This window comes from Triturus cristatus, chromosome 6 (genome assembly GCF_964204655.1).
Source record: "Triturus cristatus chromosome 6, aTriCri1.1, whole genome shotgun sequence".
Classification (NCBI taxonomy): Eukaryota; Metazoa; Chordata; class Amphibia; order Caudata; family Salamandridae; genus Triturus; species Triturus cristatus.
The window spans coordinates 194,515,549-194,535,513 of NC_140589.1; the positions used below are offsets into that span (position 1 = coordinate 194,515,549).

The following is a 19,965-nucleotide window of genomic DNA, read 5'->3' on the forward strand; positions in this document are numbered from 1 at the left end:
GACCGTCTGGTAGGAATTCACAAAGTCTAACTGTCTGTTACTCCCAGTCATGTAATCCAGGACCGGTTGCAGGCACAACAAGGCTGAGTGTAGAAAAATACTAAGGGGCTCTTTATGATGGCGGGCGGACATTAGTCCGCCCGCCACCATAACGGTGATGGGACCGACCGCCAGACGTGAGGCAGTCCCAAATCCCTAGTTAGGATACTGGCGGGCAATCCTGCCCTTTTACCACTACAAACGGTGCTGCTGGCTGCAGAACAGTCTGCAATGGTAAAAGGGCATGCACAGCATTTCCCTGCACCATGTGGCATGCACCGCGTGGTGCCTGCCACTTGATGCAGGGAACTGCAGGGGGGTACCCCCCAAATGCACCCTTGCCAGGGGGGCCACAATGGGCCCCCAAAGCCAATCCCCGCCAGCCTTTCCATGGCGGCATCACCGCCATGGAAAGGCCAGTTTCCACTCACATCCTAATATGGATGGCTGTGCCTGGTAGGCACCGCCACCATATTACTGGCCAAGTCTGCCAGCCTGCAATCGTAACGATTGCCGACCGGCAGAAAAGCGGCAGACGCACTTTGTGTCCGCTGCGATACCCCCCCATTATAATATGGCGGGGGTAAATCAGGTTTGGATGGCAGGCAGACACCCTTACTTTCTAAAAGTTGCAAAATTGTTATGAAAAACATGACATTGCCATTCAATTGGGTTTTTCAAATACAACATAGCTACCTGATCCGATTTGGAAATTATAGCTAATTAAATGTGATAAGACATCTCTTATGTTAACCTATTCGAGGAGTAGGCCTCACAGAAGTAAAAAAAACTTAATTTAGGAGTTTTATCACTACCGGGACATATAAAACTAAAAGGTACATGTCCAACCTTTCAATTACAAAGCGCCCTTCTCTATGGTTATCCTCTGGCCTAACTTAGGGGGTGACATATGTAATAAAAGGGGCATTTAGGGCTTGGCTAGGGGGTTTTATTGCCAAGTCAACCTGGCAGTTTAAAACTGCATCCAGGCTGCAGTGACAGGTCTGGGATATGTTTTAGGTAACTATTTCTTAAGTGGGTGGCAAAATAAGTGCTGCATGCCTACTGGTATAATTTATTTTAAAGCCCCTGAATATATGGTATCCCACTTTACAAGGGACTTATGAGTACATTAATTAATTCAGTTGGGTATATGTCAATTTAACCATGTTTCAGAGGCATGAGCACAAGCACTTAGCACTGATTAGCAGTGGTAAAATGCACACAGTCCTAAGGTCAACAAAAATAAGTTCAGCAAAAAAATGGAGGACGAAAGGATAAAACGTTTAAGGGAAGACCAACCTATGGCTGACAGATCTGACCACAGTCAACCATGATTGTTTTGCTGGCCTGACATTTATTGTCAAAGTAAAATGCATCAGAAAAGAGTGACAGTTCTTGATTTTCCCAATATGAAGGTCTCCTAGGGTAGAAGAAGGAAGAAACATCAAGTGCTGTTTGGAGACAAATGGTGCATCTACCCACTAGCACTCCTGTTCCTTTCATAGTCTGACCCCAACACATGCCTACAGTCAGCAGTATGCAGCCCCCCTGCACCTGCACTCACCTTCATGGTGTTTAACCAACTCTGGTAACAAGCAGGCGATTGCCATAGCCATGTACATTCCAGCATCCAAGCATTAGTGTTTTAGGCCGTACTGCTGTGCACACATGCGCTTAAGACACAGTCCAGCCACTCCTCACTGTCTCCTTCAGTGCAAACAAACTTAAATGGCTCGATCCGGCCCCACTGAGAAACGTGTCTAACCAGTGCCTTCGCCCAGTTTACTTTCATTTTCAGCAGCCAATCATGTTCATGGGAGATTCAGTGGTAACTCGAAGTCACGTTGCGAGGAAGTCTTAAGACTTCATTTTTTATAGCAATATGTTTTTTCCTTCATTGACTGAACTTCAGTGCTGTTGAAATTTCAATGGTACGACATAACTCAGGAACTTTGTGATGACCTGTGTGCCTGGCCTGTGGGCATGCATCAGCTCTCTTTAATACTTAATGTTTTCTTGGCACCAGATGGAGGAACAAAGGAGTGCCCACCAGCAACCACTGGCTTAAAGTAAGCTCTCACTCTACCTCTAGCTAATATGGAACTGGATATGAAACAGCTAGTTAAAGCCCTACTCAGCTAGGGCTGAATGCCTCCTCTTTGTTAACAGCATCTAACAGGCACAAATTCACGCTTAGCTATCCAACATTCACGAAGATGGCTTTATCCACTTGCTGACAACCTTAATTCTCTCAGAATCACACTCTACACAGACGTCTCCTTTAAAGACCATGTCACAAATAAATACAAGAAATCCAGGTATCAGCTCTCCCTTTTGTGGAAAGTAAAATCCTCCTACCTCTTCACTGACCTCCGAATACCTCTTATAAGCAAATTTGAGGCACTGCTCTGCTCAAAAGACTCCCAATCACCACATAAGCTATTGAAAGGAATGTTCCATCAAGAATTTTTACAACACATTCATAATTAAGAAGCTACCTTGCCCCCCCTTCTAGGCTTGTATTCTCTTCAAGACTAGATGCTTTATCTACAAAGCCACCCAGAACAACACCGCTGAATACTTGATCAAGAAATTAAACACCTCTGGAACACTAGGATTGTGGACACTGTGGACTAGAGATGAAGAAATTCAAGGTTGAACAGATCAAAAGGCAGATTACATTGGAATGCTGAGAGCTCCATTGAAGACAACGGAGCAGCAGTGGTGTAGATGAACTGGTATGGGCCCACTGCTCTCAACATTTCAGTGTCCTAATTCATAGCCTATACCTTTCTCTTTCCCCTGCCTCTTGATAATATATAAGTTAGACAGAGGAAAATGAAATGCAGAGGCCATGCATTCACCTTTCCCTCCTCCTATAACTTAGTAGGACCAGGGCTTGAGATGGAGGGAGGGGTGAATGCTGATCAGCTCCCGGGTCTCCCTGGCTTTGCTGAATTACAGAAAGCAGTTCAGTCAAGCCTGGGAGAACCAGGGGATGACATCAGACTTTTTTCACAGCTCTTGCTGTGAATGTCCTGCGGCTAACAGCTGTGGCCCTGTGCGCGACTGTAAAACATTCACAGCAACAGCTGTGAACAAGGGCTTTGGAGCTGAGGGATTTTTAACCCCTCGGGCTCTGTGAGGCCTTTGTTTTACTAATTAGGTAATTTTGCCCTGGTGGGGCGGAAGGTTCTAATAGCTATATATCCTGCCCTAGCTGGGCCTAACTGGCCATTAAAGGCCTGCTCCCCTGTTAAAGGCACTTGCCTTCGGCGAGGGCCTTTAACACTGGAGCTAGCTTTTAATTGCCGGTATAGCCTGCTTCGGCAGGCTATAAATCTATATTCTGAAATGCAAGAAAGAACTCATTAAAAGACAAGGTTTATTCATCAACAAACCTAGGATATAAAGCAGTATCCTCACTGATATCAGAATTACTCCACCCGCCTACTGAAAGAAACTGCAGACACATTTCTTCAAAGGCCACTATCATCCTATTCATCAGAATCATACATAATATCTATCTGTTGTTCATGATTTAAGTTGTATATTGAGCTCTAGTCCCCTGTTCAGCACTACAATGCACAAACACATACAAGATGTACAAGCTAAATATTAAAAGGCAATAACTCATGAAGACTGGTGCTCCTGTAGTGTTCAGTTAAATTTAAATAATTAAAAGGTGCAGAGTACAAAAAATAAACTATTACAGAATTTTAAAAAAAGTCTGAATGATGCCTGCATTTCAATGTTCCCGGGCCAGAAGAACAAATATGTTTTTTTCCAAACTTTGGAAGTAAATCACAATCATGTTAATACAGAACAAATAGCGCACAATTTCCAATAAAACACATTTTTAAAAAGTTGCTACATTTTTAGTAAATATTTTAACAATACACATATATGTATATATTACATGTAATTGATATATATAAAATACATAACCAACCCCACTTTGCTATATTTAAATAGAAAATATTTCGAAAATATATTACTTCAAGGTGAGATTTTAGCTTTTTAAATGTACTCAAACATCTGGATGGCTACTGACCACATACATTGTGTTACCCCTGAAAATTACATTAATGTTAACATTACAACTAATTTATGAGCCCTCTGCTGCCTTAGGGCCTGCCCTCAACACAGGACACAGAAAACTCAAGACCTGGCTCTTCGACAAAGATGTCTTATCCACAGCTCCAGGATACCCCTTGGGATGACAGTGATGCGCTGTACAAATGCTGATTGATTGATTGATTGATTGATTAAAAGTTGCATGATAAAGGTGGTGTGCAAACTCTACCATTGTAAACACAACTACCATGCAAACACCCATCCCTTGTACAGTGTAATGATGTGTTAATCTGACACGGACTGGGCGCCTATTTTTTCAGATCAAATTGCTCACAGAATTCTCGATTTCATAGGCATTATTGCTCCCACTAACAACTTGCTTTGAGCAAGTTGTAAATGGGAGAGGGACTAAGTGGGGATGGGCGAATAGAGGGATTTAGGGAGAGTGTTAGCCGACAGGGCAGGCTGGTGCCAGACAGGGAGCAGACATCTATAATTTCTCCATGTCAGAGGAGGATATAAGACAGGAACTTAGCTTTAAAGGGGGTATTTGGGGTGCAACACCCCCCAAATAAATACTGAACGGTAGTTGGGTAAGTGTCGGGTCTGCTCTCTCTCTGTTAACTTTTATTGTCATCCTGATTTAACTGTGAGATTTTAAGTCATTTTTGGGGTTCGGGGTTATAAATATATTTAGGATTAGATTTGCAATGATTTTGAATCGGGTCACTTTTTTGACAAAGCCCGACACAAAATCCTTTTTGGTATTTACAAAGCCATGCAAACGTCGATTTGAATTTGCTTTGTAGGGAAAAGAAAAACAAGGAAGGACAATGTGCTGCTTTGGGTTCCTAAGCATCAGGTAGGCTTTCCATGGGTGGTGCATTGGGATTTCCTTACACCCCACCCATGGATAGTGACGCAAACCTACATTTAGAAAGAGCTGTAGACATTGGGTTGTGCCAAAATGGCTTAACGAGTAGAAATATCTGTATTTCTCATTGTTATTTCCTCTGTGTTGGTGTACTGCATTCTGCAACATACATACAAAGAGGAGGAAGTCTCCACAGATAGTGTTAGTGCTATCCTGACAATAAGCAAGACACTCTTGCACTATATCAAGGTTCCTCCATTGGTGCTCGGCAGCCTAATGTTGTTATTTCCTCTGTGTAGGTGTACTGCATTCTGCAACATACATACAAAGATGAGGAAGTCTCCACAGATAGTTTTAGTGCTATCCTGACAATAAGCAAGACACTCTTGCACTATATCAAGGTTCCTCCATTGGTGCTCGGCAGCCTAATGTGTGGCACTGCATTAGGAGAGCAGAAATGTGTCATTCCTTTGAAGACATGGCACATTTCTGCTCTCTTCAGGTGAGGCAGCACAGTGCAGTATATTTGCTTGCTGCTCTGTGTTGTGCCACTTCTTTCTAAATATGCCCCTTAGTAACTGGATTACCAAAAAAGTATCAAATCTCCACCCATAGAAGTACTCCTTAAATTGATATGAATTTATCACTCTTTAGATTTCACAAATATTGATAGTAATAATACCTTGAAAACATATACCAGTGTCAGGTTTCCAGGCATACCACTGGCAATCAAACACCAAAAAGGTGATGGGACGAATGCTTGCAAATAGTCTAACCACTGGCAGTCCCTTGTGGTATCATTCCAAACCATTGTTTTTTGGCCACTGTGCCACTCATGACAGAGGGCCTAATTTAGGATTTGGCAGACGGAGTGAAAGCAGACATGGTGACGGAAGACTTTACTGCCTTTACTCAGCCTGCCAAATTTAGAGATGCCTGCAAGCCCAGCATACATTGGCTGGAAATTCTGTCAAGGCAGGTCCTATCAGTGTATGAAAAGTTTAACCAAAGGCAGCATAAAATATAATATCTAGCCACCAAATTTTTCCAAAGATTTTTATTTTTCAAAAAAAAAAAAAAAATCCCAAAGTGAGTTTCTAATGACCCCCACATCAGTTATTCTTCCATGGCATGGGGGTCTTTTTTTTATTTTTATTTCCACGACCACAAGGATATACCTAGCAGTGATAGACAGTAAAACAAAAGAAGCCATCAGACCATACACCCTAAATAGGGTTGGGCGGATGGCTTACTTTTACACTGACAAAGTAAATTTCACTTCGTATGCGTAAAACATGCAGTCCACGCGGAACAAAATGGGGCAGACGGCAGAGGCCCACCTAATGCAAATCAGTACTAGGAACAGTCCATCCCGAACCTTAGTCACCACACACATTCAACCTGTGGCCCACTGCTTTATTAGTTGAGAAATGTAAGTGTCCCCCCCCGAATGTCCATAACTAAGTTACCCCACTGGGGTAACTTAGTGGCCGAGCTGTGCCTCTCCACAAAGCCTCCCCCCAATCTGAATTAGATTATGCTGATTGCACATTTGTGCAACCTGCTGGTCACAGGCGCATATCCAATCAAAACCAAATCAACCTTTCATCCCTCTCTTTGACTTGGATAAACTGAAAATTGTTAAGGCTGGTAAAAATGTACATATTTTAGTAAAGCATCAGGTGATCATTTATTTCATGGGTTTACAATCTATAAATATCAGTATTATCACAAAGAGGAATACCATTGCCAGCATTTCCAGTACTGCAATGAGCAAAGGAACTTTTCAATAAAGGTTTGATAAAAATGTGAATGATTAAAAATGGTTATAACAAATGAAAAAGGAAATTGATGATAAAGAAGCATAGGATAGACCAATTGTATGTTGTTCATATTTAGGATAAAGATTTTCATTGCAGTGCACGTTTTTATAGCCATGGTGGGCCTTCTGAAAATGAATGTAAACATACGCTATGAAAACGTATGTATTGCAGATGGCTTAAGTGTCTCGAGGGCAATACAATTTATTTCAACTTTATCTTGTACATATATTACTGAATTACTGCTTCCAAGCAACATGGGGGTAATATATGCCCCTCGACTTCCAGTCTGCCTGCATTTCCGAATTTGAGCTGATGCTTGCAGACGGTGGGCACCCAGAGATTCAGACTTATTTTTCATCTTCAGAGCTAACACAGAAACAAGACAGAAAAGGGAGGAAGAAGGAGTAGGCAAATATACAAAAAGTGTGACAATGGGAGAAAGCAGAGAAGAAAATGAATGGGCAGGATTGAGATCAAGAGACATAAAGAGAAAGGTGGTGGATGAAAGAGGCATAAGGCAGGGTCAACATTAGGCAGCCTATGTATTTATCAAACCCTCGGGCAGGGGAGTAGCAAAGATGTCATAGGGCCAAGTACCAGCAAGGAAAAGAGCCCCTTTGATCGCTGTCGGGGTAGTAAAATACAGCAACTATTAGGGTTCACTGCACCCCTCAGGGCTTTGGGCCTCGGTGCACTGCACCTGTTGCACCAATGGTAGCGAGGTCCCTACCCTCAAGAGGACAGGGGGCAGGCTGGCAATTTGTTTAGACACTAAGCACTGCTACATGGTAAGAATTTACAAAGTCAAATATATTTTTGACTCCATTACCTCGTCTTGCCGTGAAAGTTGCACACTTACAAAATTTTGAATTTTACTTTAAAAATGGGTCAGAGGAAGGTGAACTATTTACCTCTATGAAGGTTTTCTGTGGTCTCCTGAGGTCAATCAGATGCAGGTTTCCAATCAGTGGGAGAGGTCTTGGCCCAGGTGGAAAGTTGTTGGCGATGCTCCTCTTCCAGGCATCGGTAGTGCTTTTTACACTAATAAAGATTAACAAAATAATCAAAAGAACTATAATAAATCCCGTCAGATACATTTCCGCTGGGGCGTACAGGCGCTGTTGTAAATATATAAAAAAATCAGCTGTGTCGGTTTATCTTTTTATATTCTTTCACCTGGAAATAATTAATTTATTTCACTTGGGGAGCTTCCAGCCTTCCTCCTCCTTTAAGATCTTGTGAAGACTCCAGTGACTATATTAACAAAAACGAAGGGCACGCGCTGGCTGCAAAATGTTGTTTTGTATGTGCAAAGGTGCATGTGCTTACTGTACAAAAGGCAGATGTTGCAGGTCACTGTTTGGAGCACACCGACCACCTACCATTTACCTCCACAGCTAATGCTGTGCTTGTCAATTTGTCATTGGTCTTCACAAAACTCTGTTTATGCCCTTCAAAGTCATGTTCACCATACTGGTAAACTACTTGTCATCACAGTAAACGTTTTCAAACGAAGAGGTGCTTTTAGTGACATTGAACAGGGTCCACGACTCACAATGTGGGTAGATATGGGGCACATCCTCCAAAATACCATGACGTAGGTTTTCATATTGGAAGGGCTAGATTGGATTAGCCTTAATTTCCAGATAGGGCCACGACTAAGTGCATCACAGTTGCAACACACAAAACACACACTAAAGGAGATACAGTGGGCCTCATTTATGGTGCCCTAGAGGCACTTTTGCGCCGCCCGAACATCACTTTCGTGATATTCTGGTGGCGCAATGTGCAACAGCACATTCATAAGGCCACGTAAAGCCACTTTACATGCATTTTCATGGCCTTATAAATATGTGCCTCTTTCACGCAGAAAACTACGTGAAAGGGGCGATCCATGAATGTTGCTGTGAGTGTTCCCACGCAACAGCGGCTGAACCCGACACATTCCCCGATTCACAAGGAATCGTAAACCTGGGGCATCCGGGAATGCGTCAGAATCTAATACCACCCAGGGCGTTAGGAATATTTTAATTTCTCCTTGTGCATTCCTTTTTCTATATGTGCTGTATTCTGCAGCACATATTGAAAACAGACTTCACCTAAATTAATTGGTTTTGTGCAGGAAGTTGTCCCTTCCTGCACAGAATCAATCATCCCCGCAACTCAGGCACACTTGCACCAGGGTGCAAGGGTGCCTGCATTGGCGCGCGGCAGCCCATTGTGTGCCAGCGCTGGGCAAAAGGACAGGAATGTGCCGTATCACATAGATACGGCACATTCCTGCCCTTTTGTTTTGAACTAGGACAGCGCAGCAAGAGTCCTTGCGATGCTGCCCTGCGGCATAACCTCATAAATGAGGCCAAACAATTTAGTTGGGGACCGCTCACCAAGGTCTTCCACGTTTTTTTTAAGCAAGCTAAAATATGTCCTCAAAAGAAGTGAGTTTAATAATGTACAAAACCTGGTCACCCATACCAGTCACAGACATGCACTGTTGCACTCAACAAAGCTGGCTGATGAGTAAGAAAATCTTCCATAAATGGCATCATGGATTTGAACGACAGCACTGGTCAACCGACACAGAGCAGCCTGTTCAATCCTCTTGCCACCCAGGACTGACACATAGCGTTTTAACCATTCTAGGTGGCCCCATTTTAGCCATTTTATTGTTTTTTCTGAGACCTCTCAGGAAGGTCAATTAAGTAAACGTTTTGGGGTAGGATCCAAAGCTGGTTCTCTTGTCTAATTCTAGGAGTCAAGATGGAGAGACGGAGCATTAACCCATTTCTATCTACTCCAAGGCACTCAGTATCCTTGGGAAAACGTCAGAAAGATCGAGTTGATGGTCTTGAGTCCAGATGTCTGGCTTGAACATCTGTAAGTGTGATTTTTTTATTTACAGATTTCTGTGCCCGATCACTGAAGTGCTCCAATAATAAAAATCTTGATTTTGACTATTGAAGGTTGAGGTAACTCCTCTATTGGAAAGTGATTTTTTACAATCATTCTTTGAAATCTTAGGACTCAGAGCCCTGAGGAAGTGGGATGGTGAACCAGTAAACACGAATTGGCTGACTATTACTTTAACCTTTGAGACTGACGTATGGAAGAATTGGCTGACTGTAAATGTAACTTTTGAGACTGGCATATGGAAGAACAGGAGTCCAGAATTGTTTGGATAGAAGTCTTTCTAACAAGTTTGTGAGGAGTTTAAATTTCCAGAAGGAGGAAAAGGCACTGAGAATATAAATAAAACTTGATAATTGTTTCAAGAAGAACATACATTTAAAAAAGACTTTGCTCTTAAGGGTGAGATCAATCATTGAGATTTTTGACTAATTGTAATATGTCCTTTCCTTGAAATTAATGTCATTTGATAAATGGACGATCCTCCAAATTGAAAATGTGGGTGTTAATTGACTCTATTAATGATTTATTCTTCAAGTAGCATAAAAAAAAACTGTACACAACTGTAAACTTCAGCAGCATTGGGATTTGCTCATCCCAAATCCTTGAACTTGCATTTTGTATCTGTATGAATCAGTGTGCATGTGATCTCTAGTTTATTTTCTGTGAACGTTCTCCAACAAATCAAGCAGAGAAGACAGTAACCAACCAAATGTTGCTTTTAATACTGTTGTTATCTAACAGTAACCGTCAATTGTTGATCAGTTCAAGTCAATCAAATTCCAGGACAGTATACCTTTTATAAAAACACACGTTGCATATACTCCATTCTGCTATGTCCTTGGCAGTTTGGTAGCATAAGGATTGTGTTCTTTTATGAAAATTACCGACTGCTATCAATTTGTATGACAAATGCTTTTTGACTTTGTTCAAAAGTACAACTCAGCATATTCCTTTTATAAGAAATGCAGCTTCACTGCGCTCGGAATCCCTGTCCGCCCTCATATGGTACTATAATAAAAGAAAATGAAATATCCCATGCAGGTTACTACACTTCCCTCTTTGGCTTTACCAACAAAACAGCATATTACACTACCCTACAGTTGACCATATTTTCAATGAAAGATTTTACCAATGCGAAAATAGGGAAGTCTGCCACAGATGACCAAGTCACATATTGAGACAAACACATGAACAAGTTCCTTGGTATTTCAAAGTTGCTGATATGGACCTCCTATACCTAACAGCATGATAAAGTTGCACACAATAAATGGAAATACCAACATTATTAACGCAACAGTGTTCAAACCATTTACAATGTAATTTATAATATAAAGAATTATAGATGGATAACAATAAATAACAGGACTTTTTTTCCCAGAGTCGTGCTGAGTGACATCAGATAGAGAGTGAGAGAGAAGCTAATTTTTTTCAATGACGTCACTGAGAACCCTAGGTGAAAGCAATCCCGTTTTATTTAGTTTTTGCCCATTTATACCTTTATGTTATATATGCCCCCCAAAACCAAATGCCCCTGCTTTTGACTGCTACTCAGGGGTAGAGGGGGGATGGAAGGAGCAATACACAATATGACCTCTCCTCCCTGTTTCAAAAGAAAAAGAGCAAATCCCTGGCATCTTGCCACCCACTCACACCACCCTCTGAAGCCTCCTTACTTCTGACTTACTTGCGTTGTGCTCTCTGCTCTCCACTGGAGCAGAAAGTCACGGTTGAACTGACCTGCACTCAGAAAGCCCTGTCCGGCCAGTATGAAATTTCTTTAAGACTCAGCAGCAGTTGCTTCATCATATCTGTGAATAGTGTGATTTCTATCTGTATTCATGCGAGTGACGCCCACTGAGAGCCATAAATTACAAATAAAAGAAGAGGCCAGTGTTAATTGGAGTTTTTCTGTATACTGAGATAATGTAGCTAGAGTGAAATTCAGATTCTCAGTGTGTTGTATTCTGTAATCTAGGTTGGTAAACTAGTCATGGAGTGAAGAGTGTTATCTACCCTTGTTTTGAAGATATGGAAGAAGGGGCAAGTACGGAGAGAGGTGGAATGAGTATTATACATTTTTTCAGGTGTATCTAGAGAAATTTTTTTTTCAGCAAGGATGGTTAAAATGAAGAATCTTACAGTTTAGAAGGTAATGCTTTATAGGTGAGGCATGCTATTGTGTAAGTGAAGAGGCATGAAAGTGATGGCTGGTATAAAGTTCAAAGGACAAGGGAGATCAGTCAAATTTCCTGTTGTTGGTGACATGTCTTGCTGTAGAGTTTAGAACTGTTAGAGGAGGATCTTCACAGATCTAAAGAATGCAATTGACTTAGCACGCTCAATTTGTAATATGACCTGGGATTGGACAGCTAAAACATGACAGTCAGCCTGACTCTAAACTGAGCTGGTTTACCACCAGTTTGAAGTATAAACTACTCCAACAATTGTAGCAGTGTATCCTGTCGGACCAACTCTTAATGAGTCCCGATGTCCTTTATAGGAGGCTTTCATAAACTTATCTTTTAGCATGTAAATTTGAGATACTGGTTTTGCGTAGTGATTTTTTTAAAGTTACAAATAGCCATCATCCTGGTATTTATGGCTTTCATAAATGAGGATATTTCTTCCTCACTGTTCCGAACTTGTTCCTAATCACAGCATATTCATTTAGCAAGTATAATACTTCCCTGATTTACTGGATCACTAGATTCACATTTTGGAAGCTAGTGGAGTGGAATGAAATTATACCAGAATAAAAAAGTGTTTTATTAAGGCTCCTGAAGTGTCCAGTAGTGAATAACATCATAATTGTGTTGCCCGAAGAAGGAGAGTTAGGCAGAATAATACTAAAGAGGAAAAACAAGTGGTCAAACCAGTCAACAGGCTACTTGCCTCAAGAAGGCCTTTCATGGAAAGCACTAGGTCACGTATTGGTCCTTTATTGATTGTGCCTGCATCACAATATTATATTAGAAAATTTCCATTGTGGAATTTTTTTAATCAATATTTTAGGACTGCAAACAGCCCATCACACTGCAGCAGAGAATCCCCCCACCCGGAGACGGCGAAAGCACGTCAGCGGAGAGCGAAACCCGACTCCCGGTCCCCTCCACCCGGTCCTGACCGCTATGGATCCAGCTCTTCAAGCCTTTCCGCTGCTGTACCTGATCCACTACCAGCAAATAATACACTGTCGCCGACAACACCGCAGGTATGCAAATACACAACTCCGCACACAACCACAACACACAACTCCTGTGCTGACATACAGTTCCTGTCCACATCAAACACTCTGGTGGGGACAGGAACATATCCCCTAGTGTACCCACACATGTCCTACCAGTCAAAATCTCACCCCTCTGCATCCGGGTCACCCATCAACCGCGAAATCACTGCAATGTCCCGGCAAAAGTCACCGCAGCGGTGAAGACGTGGGAAAACCTGCACACAATGTAGTAGACAGGGCCTGCTCCAGGCATGGGCAGTCTGGCCAGATTCACAGGGCTCCACCTTCTCCCTTCTCACATTACGCATCACACACCCATTTGGGCACATGCTGTGTGCTCCTCCTGTGCCCCCCCTGCACAATTAATCAGGCAGGTGTAGTTAGACCTCGCACCTCACACATCAAAGGACAAGGGAGATTGACTGGGAAGGTGAGGGTGAAGAGGAACACCTGCACAGAAGTTCAGGGGCTGGACAAACCTCCTCCTTACACCTACCTTCCCCTTATGTGAAGCAAACTGAGTATAATTACAAAATGAAGTCTCACACTGCATATGAGCATCCACTGAACTGTCCACACTGCCTGTCAAGTCACTCGGAAACACCCCACACTGACACACAGCCACATACTCATACCATAGGTCAGCAGCAATGGAGTACAATAAATGGGCCAGCCAAAAGTGAAGTGGCAAGTGCTGGAAAACCATTGAGCAAGCCACATTACATGTGTACATCACATGCAAGAGAGGGAACATATCACACCACCCTTAGGCCATCAAATCAGACATGGGTGGCACAGTGAGTGAAATTAAACCAAAGTGACCTCTGTGCAACAACTCAGGGATACATCATGGCACGCCATGCATAGGCACAGGAATGGTAGGAAGTGTCTAAAGTCATACAGTGACCAGCCACACATCTATGTCAACTTACTTGACATGTGCATGTCATCAGCACAACACACATGGCTCATTGTCACACTCCCTGTCCATCAAACACAAGAAGAACCTTCACACATATCCCTCCTCTACCCACCTCATACCTGCAATACTCAACACCCGTGAGAAACACCAATAATGGTTACATTGATATCCTGTGAGTTCACTGACAACCAATCACACTCCCTGGGGTGCATCCACAAATATCAGACTCACACTCAGGGATGTCTGAACCAATGAGGATACAATAACAATAGCCAAACACAAAGCTCACAAACAACATCCACAAAAGTCCAACAAGCCCAGACATGTGCAGCCAAACAGTGGAAAGGCAATGTGACCCTAGACAGAACAGGAGTACACAACATTGTCACTCAGGACCAATGCACAGACACCATACCCCAACACAAACAAGAATTTCATCATCAAAAAACAATCATGAACACTAACTGGGATCAATGGGACGAATCAGCTAACACAGAGACACCACACCAGTCATCAAGTGAACATGGTGTCACAGTATACCACAAGCATGCACATGCACAATCCTGACAAGTGATAGGTAAAATATAGGAGGGCAAACCACCAGTGTGCACTCAAAACAAGCTCATGAACAAGAATCCACCTTGCTGCATGTGACAGACACACAAGTAATACCCACTACACTTGCAACCCACATCTGAATATATCACAATGCACAAACTACTCACACACAATGTCATGCAAATTGATCATCACACAAACACATGGCATTTGTCAGTAGAAAGAGCCAACAAAGGCCAAACACTGCATACATCGACAACAAAAACACAACAGATGCACATACCAATCCATCACATTGCAAAATCAGCTGGACATCAGGGGGATGTACACCAGGCAAGTACAAGGCAACATACACTGACAGCACTGCATGCACACCAACCAAACCAGTCGCACACATATCTGAGTGCCACACCATAGACTCCAACAACACAAATCATCACAACACACAAAGAACATCACGCTCAGGAAGGGTAGCAGTACCTCAGCAAGCACACATACAGCTTACCCATCACCCACGGATGCACAACTCAGGGAAACCCAAATGCAAACAACATGACTAGAGGACTGTGCTGCTCAAACATATGCACTGCACATGAGCAACCCTGACTGCAAAATAGGAAAAGAAAATAACACATAACTAACTGTGAAACTGTTGGTACATTGGTCCTGTACACAGATCAGCCTCACACATCATAGTGTCACACTGTGAAGTGGTGGGGAGGCTCACACAATGGCAAGCCGTGGGTTGGAAGACATGAGATTGAAGTGGTGTGTACTTCAGTAGCCGACAGGTGAGGAGTGTACAGTCTTCAAACACATAGAGGAGTAACTCACAATGTGTAGGCATCAGAAGCACATATAGGGGATGGCATGACACCACATACCACGTACCATACTGGAGCCAAAAATGGGTCAAGTGACAGCAATGCATGAGAAAACTCACAAATAATGTCAGTGTGGCTGAGCAGGTCTGCACAGTGAGCACAAACAGTAACAAGACACATGGCTGATCAACAAAACACAACACAGACTTGGCAGTCACACACTCTGTATACTCACAACTGGCAGCAACAACAAGTAGGTGTCCCCCAGGAGTGCAAGGACACACCCACACACTGCACAGTGCCCTACCTACAATCCCAGCATGTGCCCCCAATCTGAAGCACATGGCAGACAATTGAAACAAACAGGCACTCATTACCTGGATCATACATGTGTGCATTTGGCATTGCAGGGGCACACACACATCAACACTAGGCCTGGGCAAAAATTTCGTTCCGTTCGCGGAAATTGCGATAATTTGACATTTTTGCGTTCCGCGGAGAGCGCGAAAATGTCAAAAATTCCGGTTTCCGCAGCTTGGCGATAATTTGTTTCTTGCTCGCGCTGTAAAATGATACATTCTCGCGCGCGCGCGATCGCCTTACCTGAATCCCTGCGTTCGCCGACAAGTTTTCTTGATCCGGTCGCGTTCTCCATGAGATGTTGTATTGTTTTTAGCCATTTGCGCTGTCTCGCGACAGTTCGCGCCCGCAGTGACGTCATGCGTCGCGCGATCACGTCTTTCTTCTCGCGATCATGCACCGCGAGAACAACTCAAAACAAGATGGCCGCGCCCGCAAGCAGCCACATGGGTAAGTTGGCGACCCGCAACCATGCAGAAAATCGCGCGAACATGCCGGAAAAAAACTTCCGCATCTTCGCGATATTTCTGCTTGTTTGCGATAATTTTAAACATTCTCGCGATAATTTGCGAAGGTTAATTCCGCAAATTCCGCCCACCCCTAATCAACACTACTGACAATGACAGCCCATTCACATTGTATGACCACTCAAGTTCACATATTCAAATGTACCCTTGTGACTAGGAAGTCAGGCCTACACAAAATGACCATACATCAACACTGCTGTTCACACATCAAGAAAGATCACACAGATATGATGGACCCTGGCCAGCCCGCAAGTAATCCTGTGGATAGAATTCACCTCTGTTCTGGTATTGCATCCTAACATGACGTGTACAATTTAGGAAACCTGGCCATTGAATGATTAGGATAAGAGTAGATCATCACAAACAAATCATTGCACCCTCCAGCCTCAGAGTCAAGAAGAACTAAAATGCCTGTCACCTCTGGCAAACTCTGAAAAAGTAAAACAAGCAATAGGCAATGTTAAAGTGGCGTGCAGCGCATGTGTCACATGAAACCATACCCATACATAAAACATTTTATTTAGCAAGGACATTGACAAAGCAGTCAACAGGAGTAACTGTCTTTATTACATAATACACAGATCGGCATCAAAAGTAGAAAACAGCAAGGCCATTGGCCAGTCCATAGTTCAAAGTATGCACATGTGTGCATGAGAAACTGCACAGGGAATGGATAGGACATCCAAAATGACAAACAGCAAGGCCATTGGCCAGACCATAGTTCAAAGTATGTACATGTGTGCATGAGAAACTGCACAGGGAATGGATGTCCAAAGTGACAAACAGCAAGGCCATTGGCCAATACAAATTCAAAGTATGTACATGTGTGCATGAGAAACTGCACAGGGAATAGGCACCCAAAGTGACAAACAGCAAGGCCATTGGCCAGTCCATAGTTCAAAGTATGTACATGTGTGCATGAGAAACTGCACAGGGAATAGGCACCCAAAGTGACAAACAACAAGGCCATTGGCCAGTACAAATTCAAAGTATAAACATGTGTGCATGAGAAACTGCACAGTGAATGGGTAACACCGTACACTGCCATGGGACTCACCACAGCTCCGGGGATACAAATGGGCAGTCCAGGCACCACTGTGGGAGAGATGGGTTTGGGAGGGGGGACTTTGCCTCAGACTTGGCTGTCAGTTGAACTGGGAGGTGGCTGATTGGCGGGGCCAGTTGGAAGACTGGTTCTGGGAGAGAGAGGACCAACTAAGGCTGAGGCATCAGTGGCTGTGGGTGCTGGAGGGCTGCTTGGACTGGGTGGCAGGGTGGCAAGGGGAGGCGGAGACATGCTGCCGTGAGACACAATGTGTGAGGGTGAATGTGGAGGGCTAAGTCTCCACTTCTTGGGGATTCAATAGGCAAGAATTGTCTTGGTAGGCGTGGGAAGTGGGGCGGCACAACAGCCTCACTCTCCACCAAAGGTGTATCAGGTGCAGGTGGCTCTCCCTCTAGGGATTTTCTGGATCTAGTGGTATGCTTGGGGAGGCCATGCCTTTTCCCCTCCATCCCTTGCTGTCCAGGTGAACCCCCACATTGCTCTCCTGTCCCAGCTTCACAGGAGTGTGGGTGGGAGTTGAGGTTGTGGGTGAATCTGCCTTAGAGAGCCGTTTGTGCTGACTCTTTGCAGGCACCAGCTTCACAGCAGGCAACTGTTTGTTTGTCTTTGGGAGACGGGATGGGAGAGTCCTTGGATGGGTGTGATTTGGATGAATGTGAGCTTGAGGCCAGCTTCTTGGCCTGATTCTCCATGAGTGTCACATGAAGGGCTTTTGCCTTTGTGCACTTTGTGCCTGTTTTTTGTTTTGGGGATGGTGTCTGTGCTCTGGGCCTCTTGGAGTGCTGCTGTTGTGTGCTGCATGTGGATCACTTGATGCCTGAGGGCTGTGGTGTGTGGTCCCTCTCATCAGGTGGTGCTACTGGCAGGGTGTATGGTGAAGGGACTGGAGATGGACTTTGAGCCTGTGACAGCTGAAGGGCTGCCGTCACTGTGGAGGACAAAGACTGGATAGTTCATTGTAGCCCACTCACGTCAGAATGAATGCCCTCCATGAAGGCGACAACATGTGACAGCTTCTTGTCATGATCCTGGAAGGAATTCAGGAGAGTATTCTGACCCACACACAGCTGGCGCAAAAGGTTCACCGCCTCCACACTGAGGGCAGCAGGGGAGACAGGGGCAGCTGTGCCTGGGGGGAAGGACACTCTACCCTTCCTAGTGCTGCGGGCACAGACAGCACTAGTGGTAGTAGCCGGGAGGGTGGGCACTGGATGATGCGTGCTGGAAGAAGAGGCAGATTTCGCACTCCCTGTGCCCGCCAACATCGAGGAGTCACCACTGGAGTCAGATGATGTTGAAGTTGGTGTTTCTGGGTGTGATTCTTCCAGGGCACTCCTGTACCCCTCCGAGGCGCTGGTCACATCAGTGTCAGTGAGCTCATGTGTAGCAGTCGTGCCAGAAGCTTCATCACTGGTGTCCGTCCCCTGTCCTTCCATGCCCTTGGTAGATGCTGCAATAGACAGAGACGTAGGTTCAGTATAGTGCCATACTTACAAATATCATATGCAAGCAAAGCACAAAACTAAAATATGATAGCCCCATGTTGCACACCACCCCATGCAGTCTGCATGTGCAACCTTAATGCAAAACTCTGAAGATGCATGGAAACATGCATAGTTGACATTAATGACACATGTGACGTTCACACAGCCAAATAGCTGGCCCGTGCCTCGTTGTAACCTAACATACTGAAGTCTGTAAGCATACCTATGTGCCTGTAGGTGAGATAGATATACATCTCAACACGTTGTCTCAGTCACATATGGAGTCACTTTAAGGGGACAGCACAGATACTGACTCCAAAATGTCCTTTCACAATGGCCATGAGCTACTGATGTCCATCATGTTGTGCTTTGAAGCACAACAACTGTTGCACATTGGTGTCAGATGTGTAGTTCTCACAATTTCCAAGTCAGGCACTGCACACATAGACAAATGCACACTAAGATGAAGCACACTGCTGTTCACTGCCTGGTGATGTCTATGCCACCCATAATGCAGCAGATGTCATAAGGCCACATCTCATCTTTCAATGTCAAGGCCATTGTATTAAACACATGAGAAAGTACATCTAGCGAAAATGCATGACAGCTGCACTCAACAAAGAGGCCACTTAGAAGCCATTGCATCACACTAGAAACATCACAGAGCTCCGCACTGGCTCAGGGTTGGGATACATGCAGTCACTCACACCCAAAATCACCCTTCGCAGAATACTCACCCCCAACTTGCTGCTGATTAGCCCTCTAGTTTCCATCCAGCTCTGGCTGTGTCACTGCCAAGATGAGGACCATTAGTGGTGTCATGCTCCTGCGCGCCAACCTTCCTGTCCGAGGGAGGAGCCCCAGCGTCATCTCTGCCACGTGTTTGCTCAACCGGCAGATGTCATCCAACCTCTTCTGATAGTGTGTGTGCCGTCGGTTAGAGACACCCAGAGCCCACACCTTGCATGCAATGGCCCTCCATAAGGCCTTACGCTGGCGTACTTTAAGCTGCAGGCATGGGAGACAAAAAGAGAAGGTTTCAGTGGCACTATGTTATGTATCACTGTGGCTCAGTACAGGAGCATGCAAAAACATATCACACCAATGCAGAAATGTTGAACAGAGGCCATACAGCATGACACGTAGTACATTGCATCAGATAATTGCATAGAAATGTATGCAGGTATGAGGATGGATACAGTACATGGCCATCTCTTACACATGCAGAATGCCAGAACAGAAAGCAATGTGAAGAAGGCCCTCATCTGTGAT

General features: G+C 44.1%; 1 protein-coding gene across 1 annotated transcript in view; it reads right to left on the reverse strand.

The window, feature by feature from the left end:
• The window catches only part of LOC146816625 (cytochrome P450 2K4-like), a 204,779-nt gene extending 196,850 nt beyond the window's left edge, over positions 1–7,929 (reverse strand). The window contains exon 1 of the mRNA XM_085610509.1: positions 7,728–7,929. Within this exon, the coding sequence (XP_085466635.1) occupies positions 7,728–7,913 (186 nt within the window). The 5' untranslated portion in view covers positions 7,914–7,929. The remainder of the gene's footprint in view (positions 1–7,727) is intronic.
• Positions 7,930–19,965: the final 12,036 nt, after the last annotated feature.